This window comes from Melozone crissalis, unplaced genomic scaffold (assembly GCF_028551555.1).
Source record: "Melozone crissalis strain CALT ecotype California unplaced genomic scaffold, PUWL_Pcris_2 ptg000068l_1, whole genome shotgun sequence".
In the NCBI taxonomy this organism is placed as follows: domain Eukaryota; kingdom Metazoa; phylum Chordata; class Aves; order Passeriformes; family Passerellidae; genus Melozone; species Melozone crissalis.
Window position 1 is genome coordinate 14,048,697 of NW_026535846.1, and position 11,958 is coordinate 14,060,654.

The 11,958-nt window shown below is 45.0% G+C and overlaps 2 protein-coding genes and 1 non-coding gene across 3 annotated transcripts; all 3 read left to right on the forward strand.

Annotated features, from left to right (window-relative positions):
- The first annotated feature begins 20 nt into the window (after positions 1-20).
- On the forward strand, positions 21-6,687 carry UPF3B (UPF3B regulator of nonsense mediated mRNA decay). Its single transcript, XM_054289597.1, has 10 exons — positions 21-215; positions 426-532; positions 645-751; positions 1,471-1,569; positions 1,914-2,024; positions 2,720-2,763; positions 3,337-3,525; positions 4,019-4,170; positions 4,862-5,174; positions 5,998-6,687. Exons 1-10 carry the CDS (start codon positions 36-38, stop codon positions 6,142-6,144), a joined length of 1,449 nt encoding a protein of 482 aa, XP_054145572.1. The 5' UTR covers positions 21-35; the 3' UTR covers positions 6,145-6,687.
- Positions 6,688-7,119: 432 nt separating this feature from the next.
- RPL39 (ribosomal protein L39) lies at positions 7,120-9,080 on the forward strand. Its single transcript, XM_054289612.1, has 3 exons — positions 7,120-7,229; positions 7,428-7,531; positions 8,777-9,080. Exons 1-3 carry the CDS (start codon positions 7,227-7,229, stop codon positions 8,823-8,825), a joined length of 156 nt encoding a protein of 51 aa, XP_054145587.1. The 5' UTR covers positions 7,120-7,226; the 3' UTR covers positions 8,826-9,080.
- Positions 8,533-8,660, forward strand: LOC128946009 (small nucleolar RNA SNORA69). The gene has a single exon (XR_008483916.1). It is a non-coding gene; the product is annotated as a small nucleolar RNA SNORA69 (small nucleolar RNA).
- Positions 9,081-11,958: the final 2,878 nt, after the last annotated feature.

The window sequence follows — 11,958 nt, forward strand, 5'->3', positions numbered from 1 at the left end:
GCGCAGCCCGGGCCGGAGTCGGGATCGGGATCGGGATGAAGGAGGACAAGGAGAATGCCAGGCCCAAGGAGCGGCGCGGGGCCTCCGCCGGGCCGGGCGTGCTGCTGCCCGCCGGACCGGGCTCGGGCCCCGCCGCCGGCACGGACGGCAGAGCCGGCACCGCCGAGCTCGATCGCCTGGAGCGGCCCAAGGACAAGAAGGAGACGCTCAGCAAGGTGGGGCCTGCGCGCTGCCGGGAACGGCGCCCTCCCCGGTAACGGGGCTCACCCTCTGTAACGGGCCCCTCCTCCCTCTGTAACGGGACCTTGCCCCGCTAACGGGCCGCTTGCGGGGCCCTCCTGGGACGGGACGTGTCGGGGGAGGCGCGGTAATGACTCGTCCCGGGCGCTGCCGCCGCCCTGAGCGCCGCTCCTGCCGTGCCGCAGGTGGTGATCCGCCGGCTGCCGCCCAGCCTGACGAAGGAGCAGCTGGAGGAGCACCTGCAGCCTCTGCCCGAGCACGACTACTTCGAGTTCTTCGCCAACGACTCCAGGTACGGCCGCCTGCCCGGTCCGGGCGCTCCCGGGAGCCGCCGCTACCGCCAACCGGGCCCCAGTGGCGCCGCCGCCTCGTCAGCGCAGCGCTCTCGGTTTGTGTCTCTGCAGCTTGTACCCGCACATGTTCTCCAGAGCCTACATCAACTTCAAGAACCAGGAAGACATCGTCCTCTTCAGGGATCGCTTCGACGGCTACGTTTTTGTCGATCACAAAGGTAAGTGAACGGCTCTCGATGGATGCTGCTGCTTCCCTGCTGTCTGTGCTGTCTGCTGGCTGAGCTTTGGAGGGGTGGGTGTGAGCAGCCACGTCGGACTTGTTTGGGTTTAGTGCCTCAAAACCAGTTCCAATACCTCTAGAAATACATACATACACAGATCTGATAACATCTAAGTCCTTTAAATGAGCTGGTTTGCAGTGTAACAGCACACTGTGTTTGCCATACCCAGCTGCATTCGTGCAGCCATAAATCTTCTTGTCAGAAGATAAAGTTTTAAAGCCTGCTTGTAATGTGTTGCATTGTACTATACTTTGTCAAAAAATGAGATTTGCCTCAGTTGTATTCACTTAAAATATTCTTTATTGCACAATGAATGCAGAGGCTGTAGGATGAGGCCATTACATGGTGTGGTGCTGCTGAGGTGTGGAACTGACAGTCATGGGCAATCTTAAATCTAGTATGTCCTTGTCAGCCTGTGTTTGCTGGTTTATTAGTATAGTGACAGTGTTAAGGTAACGAATTCTGCTCTCTGTAGAGTGGTTTATTTTTTTATTAAATGGTTTTCTAAATACAATGATGTTTTTATGCTGTGTAAGTAGTCTCTTCTAGTATTGCATATTTCTTGTGAGACTTACCTTTCTGCTTTAGATATGGACAATATAATCGAATTTATATCTGTTTCATCTTTATTTTAATGTATTTTTTTCTCTCAACAGGTCAGGAATATGCTGCCATAGTTGAGTTTGCACCTTTCCAAAAAGCTGCAAAAAAGAAGAGCAAGAAAAAGGATGCCAAAACTGGAACTATTGAAGATGGTATAACAGCAAGCTAGTTTGTTTTTGCATGTGTAGACTTGAAACTCTTAGCAGTAATTTAAATGTAATGTTTTTACTGTGACACTATAGTTCAACCAATAGATGTTTGCTTAATATATGTGAAGTTTATGAGCACTGCTTTGTCAGCTAGAAATCCATTAAATATGATTGTCCCAGACAAACATAATACAGCAGCTCATTTGAGCTGCTGACTTATGAAAAGGTGGCATATAAACAGCCCAGCTGAAGTAAATGTAACTGAGCAGTGCATCATGTAAATACTTTTCATGCTACAGTATCTCTTCTTTTTTTCCCTCCCCTTTTTTCCCTTCTCTTCTGTGTAGATCCAGAATACAAGAAGTTTTTGGAAAGTTACAGTGCAGATGATGAAAAATTAACCTCCACTCCTGAAACTTTGTTGGAGGAAATAGAGGCAAGAAACAAAGAGCTAATAGGTATGGAAATCTGAGTACCATAGTTACATTTTCCTAGATCACAAAGAAACAAATATGTTTTGTAATTTGAACCTCAGCCTGGAGGAGACTGAATTCTTTTGTGTGCCTGCTTACTATTTGTTAAACATTTAGGCTAATATTATTGTGTATTTTGTTTTGTTCCCATGCTATAAATTCTTCTGTAGGCTTAGGTTTTAGATGACAAAGTTCCTTCCTGTTGCAGATGTTTGTTAGCCAGAGCAGGCTGTGGAGGGGCTGCATTTCAGTGAGATGCAGTGGTGTTTAATGCACAGTGCTGTGATCAGTGGTGTTCCATGCAGACACAAGTTGAGATAGTGTGGTTGGGTAAAATACCACCAAAAAGTGACCAGGTTGCTCTTTTTAAGTATCTTACAGGGATCTCTTTAAAAATGGGAGTGTCTGAAAAAGCCTAATGCAGACTGAATGAAGAGATAGATGTAAGGGATATCCTAACAATATCCTAAAGAAATTTATAGAATCCTAATAGTTGCCACTGTTTGGAGATAGGTTTGGAATATTTGTGTCACTGCTGTGTTGCTGTATATGAGAGAAGGGGAATGTAAATGTCAGGCAGGGGAATGTGTAAGGCTGCTTCACTTTATATAGGGCTCTGTTGTAGGTATTGCAGTATTGGATAAGGCAAGATATTTATATTTGTTTTATCTGTTCTCCAGCTAAAAAGACTACTCCTTTATTGAACTTCTTGAAAAATAAACAGGTAAGACTTCCAGAATTTTCTTGTTTGCCAGTACAATTTGCTCATTGTATATTGATACATTTCTGCCCTTCCTTTTGAAGAAGGCGCTTTTGACCCAAACTGTCAACTTCTGGTTCATATATTTTAAAGGAGTAGAGTGTTGGAATGGTGGTGCTTTGTGTACATTCTGGTCACAGCAAAACACCTCTTTTTGCACTGACAAAACAGATTCCATTGTAGTGCTTCCATTTTTAGTGCAATATGGCTGAGGTCCTTGTAGATGATCTTTCTCCTAGCACATAATGTTATTTGATCTTCTAGTAATGGAGAAACTCAGAGGTGGGGCAGATTTAATTAAAATTTTAATGATAAAGGCTGAGCCTAGTGATGTATTTGAGTTTTTTAAGACAGTACAAATTAAGGCTTATGAGTAAAAAAAAATACTGCTGCAACATGTTCAGGTTCACAACAACAGACATGACAGGACTTTTTTTTTCTTTTATAATGGAGGCAGCATTGAGTGAGTTGTTTGATGGCTTAAAGAGATGTTGTATGCTGTGGAGAGACACTTTCTCTTTGTTTTTACATACACAGAGACTGAGAGAAGAAAAAAGAGAGGAGAGAAGGAGGAGAGAATTAGAAAGAAAAAGACAAAGAGAAGAAGAAAGAAGAAAATGGAAAGAAGAGGAGAGAAGGAAGAGAAAAGAAGCAGAAAAATTGAAGAAAGTAGACAGATGCCCAGAAAAAGAAAGAGACAGATCAAAAGAAGAACCAAAGATTAAGGTCTAGAACAGTTCTTTATTATAAACTGTTACACTCCCTTTCCCCTATTATTTGTATATCAGTCTCAAAATGTACTTTGGGTATTGTGTGAAGAATCATATGAGTTTGGTGTTAGTAAATGACCAATTTTTTGTAATATTCAGTAGCAGGCATTGTAAAGGTTTACATGCTGTATTGTTTCATAGTAATATTTAAAGTTTTTGTCATGTGACTGTTGTACATGCTGCGGTAAACAGGATTGTGAATTCACTATGGAATGGAGACTATTTTTAAGCTTTCTAAAACAGCCTGGTTTAGGAGAAAAATCCTAGTCTGCTCTGTGAATAATGCTTACTCATACACTCCAGCTTTTAGAAATACTGTGATTTGCAGTAATATTTCTTTAATGTTTACTTCTTACTGGCCTGTGGTTCCTTTGATGCAATTTCGGTGTTGTGCCAGACAATATGTGTTAGAGTGAGCTTTTTAGTTGAGACTTCTGTTTTCTTTGTAGCTACTTAAGAAGCCTGAAAAAGATGAAAAAGACTTGGAGAGAAAAGAAAAGTCCAAGAAACTGGAAAGAGAGACTCTGAGGGAGGAAAAAAATGCGAGTAGTGCATCTGCCAAACGATCTGATGGGGAGACAAAAGAAGAGAAGGCAAAAAAGTATTCTAGTACTTGCTATAAATATATATGTATCTATAACTTGTTTCCTGATTGTACTGAGGCTTAGGCTGCTCTGCCATGACCATATTTTGAAATTCCTTTCAAATGCTTTTTCTTATATAAGGCATGAGCTGTGTTCTCTATGCCAGTGCACATCCCCGTGATTACAGAAAGCTTTGTGATTTATCTGGAAATTCTTCATTAGTGGACAGATTTTAATATTTTTACAACTTATTATAGGAACTCCACTAAGGAAGTCCATGTGTAGGTGAATGCAGCAGGCTGTGAGCACTCTCCTTGCAATGAGATAATTATTATAACCATGGCAAGAGGAGAGGTGTTCTCCACTTACCAGTTCCTCTAACTCTTGTAAAAAGTCAAAGTGGAAAATGTAATTCTCAACAGCTCCATGATCTGTTTGAGGTTCAGTTCTGCCATGTGAGAAATACAGATAAGACAGACAAATTCAGATGTTTTTTCAAAGCCAGAAGAGATTAGGCTGGGAAGCTCTAGTGGTCAGTGTCCTCTCTGGCTGTCGTGCATGACTTGGGCTATCACAGCCTCCCAAGAGCTCCCTAGTACCTGCCAGTGTGTCATCTTCCTATTGCACATTTACTCCACTATTACATTGATCTCCCAGCTCTGTTTGATGAATCTTTTGAGCTTAATTTTCAGTTTTGTTTTCATACAGATCAGAAGATGAGTGTGTAAAGGACTACAGGGACCGAGATAGAGATTTTGACAGAGACAGAGAATATGAGAGAGCACAGAGAGAGAAACTGAGGCGCCAAGAAGAGGAGCGTCGGAGGCAGAAAGAGCGCTATGAGAAAGAGAAGGTTTTTAGAAGAAAAGAGGAAGAGGTGAAAAAGGAGAGAGACTTACTCAGAGAAAAGGGAAAGAAAAGTGATCTTACAGACTTTACCAGCAGCATGGACAAATCTGAGAAAGTAACCAAAGATGATAAAAAAGAGGATGCAATTAAGAGGGATCGTATCAGAAACAAGGTGCTGGATTTCTTTAAATTCATGTGTTGATTCTTAGGGGTCTGTGGTTTTTAGGATAAAAGCACTTAAAGGAAATAACCATATGGTTTCTCTGTTGAAACTTCTCCCTGTTCTGCAGCAAACGCTGCCATTGCTAGAAATGTGCACTAAAATTTGCTTAACAGTGGTATTTCTTATCACTATGTAAGAACTAATCCAAGAAAACATGGGTGAAGCTGTAAGACACTGATCCCTTTTTTATTTGCTGACTTGTGCCATAGGCGGTCTCTTTAAGGTGTTGGTAGAGTATCAGTAATCTGTGTCTGCTGATCTTATGATGCCTGAAAATGCATCTCAGAGTGGGAGTGTGATTGAACAGGTTCCTTAAAATAGGAAACTGCAACTTTTAGAATATGACGTGTGCTCTAGGTTCAGGAAATAATGACTTGAGTGTAATTTTATGTACTCTACAAATTCTGTTTTTGAAATATCTCTGTGCTTGTTTTCTGTATCACTTAAGACATTGTCAGGTCCAAAAGAAACTCAAGGTTTTGAAACTTTGGCCTCTCTTCTGAGAGGATGAGAGCTGAACTCAGCAGGAAACTCGTTACAAATAACCTCAACTCTGAGCAGTGTTCATTGTGGTTTGAACAGGGATGTTGCTTTTCAACAGAGACAACCTTGATTTGGGACAATTGAAGTTACTTTGCCACCACTGTGGAATAATTAAACTTAGCCTGAAAAGTTTGAATTTGAGCCATTTCTAATACCATAGAAATGATGCCATAATAACCCTGAGAGCAGGGAGTTTTGAAAGAATCTAAATAGTTTTGATTTATTTCAGGATCGCCCAGCAATGCAGCTGTACCAGCCCGGGGCCCGAAGCCGGAGCAGATTGTGTCAGTATGAAGACAATGCTGCAAAACCCCCAGATCAGGGAGTGGAAAAGAAACAAGAGGGTGAGAGCAGTCACACGAAGGAAGAGGAGTGACTGATGTGCCAGCCTTATGTGTTCTGACTGTCTGTGCAGCCAAAGAGCATGTACTACGCAATCCAGAAGTGCCTTCGGAGCGAACAAGGAACAAAGGAAGAAAAGGGGGCATTGTGCTGTTGGATGTTTCTGGTTAAAGAAACTCAGTTGTAGATTCCAAATTTGAAATGTGTTCTCATTGTAATATTTTCAGTTATTTGAACTTATTTTCCCAGCATCTAACTACAGCAGAGAAGAGAATCTTTGCGAAATAGAAAGACTTTATGGCCTTAAGTTTGATAATAAATCAGTTGTGGTCAGGAGGAAATGACACCTGGATCAAAAGCCAGAGCTCTACTCTAAGGCAATTAGAGCCAGTGTTGGATGCACTTAAGCAGAGCAAGCTTGGAGTTGCCTGGAGTTAACACAGGTGTTGCTGTGTCCTGTGGTGCTCCTGCGTGAGGCAGTGAAAGCTGAAGTGTGTCAGTCTAGCACTGAGACACAAACCCAGGCTGGGGCTGTTGAGGTACCAGTGGATAGGAGCCTTTTGGCACACAAGGAGCAGAACATCTGGCAGTGCAGTAACCATGTTAGGGAGGGAGAGACCGTCCTCTTCAGTGGTTCTCTGGATAAAGTAACTTAAGTTGGAGTGTATGAATAAGCTGGCTTAATAGTTGAATATGACTTGATAAATTCTCATGTAAAGTCTCCCTACATTGAAATGCTTATTTTTCATCAAATGTAGCTGGTTTGGGCATCCTGTTCTTTTCCAGCATCTTCCCTTCACTCAAGTCTGAAACGTTTCTGAACTCCTGCCCTCTCGGAACTGCTGCCTCTTCCCTCATAACTTGAAGTATTGTTTTACAGCCCAGAACGGGACTTCGCCAGTAGCAGGTCCTCCCAAGCTAGCGAATTTTAGCCATAGCTGTTTTTTGTACTAAACCCAAATAAACTCGCACAAACTCGCTGGGCCGCCGCCGTCCCTCTGTGCGTGCGGGGCCGCCGGGCCGGCAGGGGGCGCTGCGCCCGCGCCGCCGCCGCCGCTCCGCCCTTTCCGCCTCCTCGGACGCCGCCATCGCCGGGACGCTGCACCGCTCCGCGCCATGGTGAGACATCCGCCGCCATCCGCGCCCTCCCGCCGCGCCCCGAGCCCTCTCCCCGAGGCCGCTGCGCTCGGGGGTCCCGGCGGGCGGGCCGCGGGGCAGAGGGAGCGGGAGGGAGCCGGGGGCGGCGTTCCCGGCTGGCCGAGGCCTGGCGGCTGTGCCGGGGCCGGGTGAGGCACTGACCGCTGCGCTCTCTTGCAGTCGTCGCACAAGACGTTCAAGATCAAACGCTTCCTCGCCAAGAAGCAGAAGCAGAACCGGCCCATTCCGCAGTGGATTCGCATGAAAACCGGCAATAAGATCAGGTGAGGAGCTCGGCCGGGGCTTCTGAGGAGCTGCGGCCGCGCAGGCTGAGCCGGCCGGGCCGGGCCGAGGGCGGGAGCTGCTGGCGCTTGTGCCGGCCGGAGAGCAGTGTGTGCCGGCCAAGGCGCTGTTTGTGCCCGGGAGGCCCTGCAGGGATGGGAGGGCAGCCGAGGCTTCCGTGCCATTTTTTTCTGTAGCGGTTTTGCACCGGTGCTCTGTGGGTGTCCACACACGTTCAACAGCGCTATGTGTAAAGTGGAAACCTGAACTGTACGTGTGGATGATTTATTCCAGATTTTGTTCCCTGGTAGCTTCTCTGTTCCTGACGTTCCCTTTCGCAATACCTGTCTTCTCTCAAAGGTGCCCCTTTGGGTTCCTGCATTTTCAAGGAATGGATCCTGAGCATGGGTGCTCTGGAGTTCAGGGAGCAAAGGAAGCAAAGGACTTGTTGGGTGTATGGGAAGTCAGATTGATAGTATGAAATGCTTGGCACCTGACTGTAGAATTAGTTTGTCATAGTTCCTTGCTTTCCTGTTGTGTTTGTTCTCGAGCACTGTGCTTAGGGAAATGCTGAGTGCTGTGACACACTGGGTGCACATGTGGCATGCATGGTCATGCTTGTCCAAGCCCTCTGGTTGAAAACTGCAGCATATTTTTATTTCATACACACCTTCATCTGGGCTTTTGAAGGCAGCAGATTTCCCTCTTTCTCTCTTAGTCCTAAGCAGTGAGGAGAGCAGCAGCAGCAGCACTGGCTGGCACAGGCAGTGACCCAGCACAGCATTGCTGGGTTCTGTTCTGTAGCTGCTCCCAGCTTGTTTCTAGGTGGGATCCTTGGTTCTTGCACTCAGCTGGATGCTTGTCTGCCACGTGCCAGGTTACAGCTGGGTTCTGTTTCAGCTGAATTGCAGTACTCTGAAATACTTGACCATAGGAAAAAATCATGGATTTTTGTCTCCTGGCTTGAGCAGCTGGGCCGTGGGTTCTGTCCAAGCTTTGTGTTAAAGCAGGCTGCAATTGCAGTGCTTCCTGCTGTGGGAGTGCTGCCATTTTCCTGCTGAGAGCAACTCTGTTAACACTGTGCTTTCACCCACACCCTGGTGAAAGCATTTGTTCTTAACATGGACAAGTACATGCTCAGAAGTTAATGTGCTTTCATGGAAGAGACTTCTTCCATGTGCTGTTCTGCTTTCATGTTTAACAAATGTGTGTGTGCACTTTGCTAATTCACTCTGCTTTTGTCTTAGGTACAACTCCAAAAGGAGACACTGGAGGAGGACCAAACTGGGCTTGTAAGAGAGACTGTCCCAGGAGCTCTAATGAACATTGGTCTTTCTGTGTCAGATCCATAACAGCCTCAAGTCATTCCTTCTGTGGTGCTGGAGTGCAGTCCCCAGTGTGGGGTTTTTATAAGCTGGTCTGGGATGTTGATGTTAACTGGGAAAATCTTTGTATCTGAAACATGGAGACTGTGTTCTATTAGTGTTCTTTCAGGCATCACCGTGAGCATTGGCACTGCACAGGCTTACTAATAAATATGGACCTGAATGACTTTGGTTTTGGAAATTATTTCATATGGATGTGGTGGGATCGTAACAATCAAATTAATGTTAATGTTAGTTATAGTCTCACTTAATATGAGGAACCTTGGTAGCTGTTCAGGTAGAGTAGGCTCTGTCTTCCTTTTCACTGACTGTAAACCTTCAGGAGCAAAGTACCAATTTTAAAAAAAGTCAAAATCAGACCTGAAGAAAATCTCTTGCAAAATGCAGTACTGTAGAGTGCAGTGCATAATGTCTGTGTACTCCCTAGAATATTAAATAACATGAGTTTTGTTGGGGAGTCTGTGTTGGTTTGATAAATCAACACCAACCACAAGTGCACCTTAGTATGAAACATTCTCAGCAGACAGGTAGAAATTTAAGATGGGGCTCAAAAGGTAAGTTTGCAGCTGTTTAAAAAAAGTGAGAGGAAAAAGAGGATTAAAGGTCTCTGGCACTCCAGCTCCCCTGTGCTGGTATTCTCTGCTGGGGCCTGTGAAATCAATTTACTGCAGGGAAGTGGAGGAGGAGCTGTGGCTCTGCACCCAGTCCTCTCTGTACACTGCTCTGAGCTGGGGTGGCTGCTCTGGTCACCAGGAAATCCCTGCTGCTGTGAGCCTGTCCTGGGCTGTGGCCAAGCCCATCCTGACACTGAGGGCTGCCAAGGTGCTGCTTCATTCCTGAATTCTGCCCCAGCCTCGTGGGTCTGTCCTGAGAGGCACTTCCTGAGGAAGCTTCAGGCTGCCATGCCTTCTGGGTTGCTGCTTTTCACACTGAGGGTAAATAGATTTATGCCTTTTGTATTGCAACTTTGAGCAAATAACTGGGTGCAGCATGTGCCAAACAGGAAAATGCTCAGAGAAATACACATCTCACTCAGAGGTCATGAGGTGCCTCCTTCCTAAGGTGTGCTGCAGGGTTCTGTAAGGGTGAGCAAGGCTGGGATTTTTACCAACCTCAGGATACTTCAGCAGTATCCTCTAGCTCCTTATCCTGTCTGGGAAGAGTCTGGGCTCCATCGTCAGGGGGAAGCAGTAAGTCACTGCAGCAGGAAAGCAGCAAGCAGCAGTGCCAGAGGTGTTGGAACAGAGGCTCGTGTGCTGCAGCCACTCTGACCTCAATGATTTTTAAAGCTTTTCTGCACTCTTTGAAGTGCGTGTTCAGGAAATAACAGCACTGCTGAGGACTGGAGTTCTGCCTTGGCATCCAGCTTACCTCCTCCAGCCTCCACATCACTGCTGGCAGGCAAAGCTGCTCACAGAGTTTCTGTAATTGTGCTATGGGGATCTGGCTGAGGAGGAAAACAGCAATTTTATGGGCTTGAGAATGGAAAGAGACAGTTTTTTCCATGGCATTTGTGGGAAAACTTTCCTGAGCAACAGATTGGACAATTTATTACTATTTATTAGAAAGTTTCCCTATTACTATCATGACTAATATTTTTATTAGGTGGAAGTAGCTTCTACTAAGGAACTGTTTTGGAAAATAACTCCTTGTATTATTTTCCCTATTTGAATCTGCTTTAAAAGCTGGACATTAAGGGATAACACAAAGTTAATTTAGTACAAATTGAACTTGGGTTAAAATCAATCCTCTGCAGAACCTTAACCAAACAAATATCTCTGGGTTTGAATGTTTTCTGTTGTCTGTGGCAGCTCTCTTTGCCCTCTCCTCCCTGTGAGGGGATCAGGAATCTCTGCAGAACTGAGCTAAGACATGAAAACACATCAACAGAAGCTTTAAAGAGAAAAAAAAAATTGGATATTGTAGTCCATTGATTTTGGTGGATATGCTTTGTTTTCTGAGTGAAAAGCAAAGTTGGAGCTGATTGTATACTTGAGGAATATTTTTCTAAACATGTCTCTGTATCCAAATCAGCTGCCTTTCTGTAGGTATGAAAATGAACCGAGTGAGACAAAGGGGTGGCTCACTGGAAGGAGTTTTTTTTTTTTGCTCAGTGGAAAGGGACCCACCCAGGGCAGGGGGTGACATGGTGAGGATGTTGTAACACATCTAGAGAAGCAGAGTTCTGGTTCTGCTCTGAAGTCCCCACCTAATTTGTCTCAGCACAGAATACTGGGTCAAACCCATGACCAAAGGATGAGGGCAAAAGCTTTCTTTAGGGGGTTTTGGTTATCTCTCAACAGGAGGTAATAACTGAAAATCATGTTGTGGTATTTAGGCGCAGCATTTGTCAGCCAAATTTTACTTGCAAATGGAACATTTAAGTCCATGTTTCTGGGTGGAGCATGACTCAGTCACAGGTACTATTGCCAAGGAAATGGCTCCTTCAAGGAAATTCTCAATTCCACTGTTTACTCTGTGCCTTACTCAGAGGAGGATGTAAGAGCCATCCTGTGCCCCTTCCCTGACAGCTGTAAAAGGGTAACAGAAGACTAATAGGTAAAAAAAAATATTTTGTCAGTCCTGTCTGTCTTATCAACAGCATTTTGGTTACCAGAGCTTGACACCAGTGCTGTTCATAGAGTTTGTGCTGGCATGAACAGACTGGTGGGAAGCCAGCCTGCTCTCCCATGGCATGGACATGGCCACAGCAGTTCCAGAAGGAGCTGCATTGCCAACATCTTCAATCTATTAGAGCTAAAGCATTGTAGACTGGGCATTAAACCTAGTTCCAGTGTGTTTTGTATGTATCTGCTACTGATCTCAGGGATTAAGATGTCCAGACACATCTTTATATCCACCCAGGCACCTGGACTGGGCATTATCCAGTCACTAGATCCCTGCTCACTCGTGGAGGCTGCTCTTCCACACGGCATTACTGTGGACTGGGTTAGTTTGGTGTCCAAGCAGCATTTCAAAACACAGTCTGAATAAAACTGGAGTTTGCTCAGGATCTGTGAAAGCCCCCAGCTCTAGTTCCCCAG

Excerpts from the sequence above, each read along its gene's own strand:
- RPL39 (XM_054289612.1), top strand. Across the intron at positions 7,532-8,776 it reads AAAACCGGCAATAAGATCAG|GTACAACTCCAAAAGGAGAC; the intron begins GTGAGGAGCTCG and ends CTTTTGTCTTAG.
- UPF3B (XM_054289597.1), top strand. The coding sequence starts at position 36 with ATGAAGGAGGACAAGGAGAATGCCAGGCCCAAGGAGCGGCGCGGGGCC. Across the intron at positions 752-1,470 it reads CGTTTTTGTCGATCACAAAG|GTCAGGAATATGCTGCCATA; the intron begins GTAAGTGAACGG and ends TTCTCTCAACAG. Across the intron at positions 2,764-3,336 it reads ACTTCTTGAAAAATAAACAG|AGACTGAGAGAAGAAAAAAG; the intron begins GTAAGACTTCCA and ends TTACATACACAG.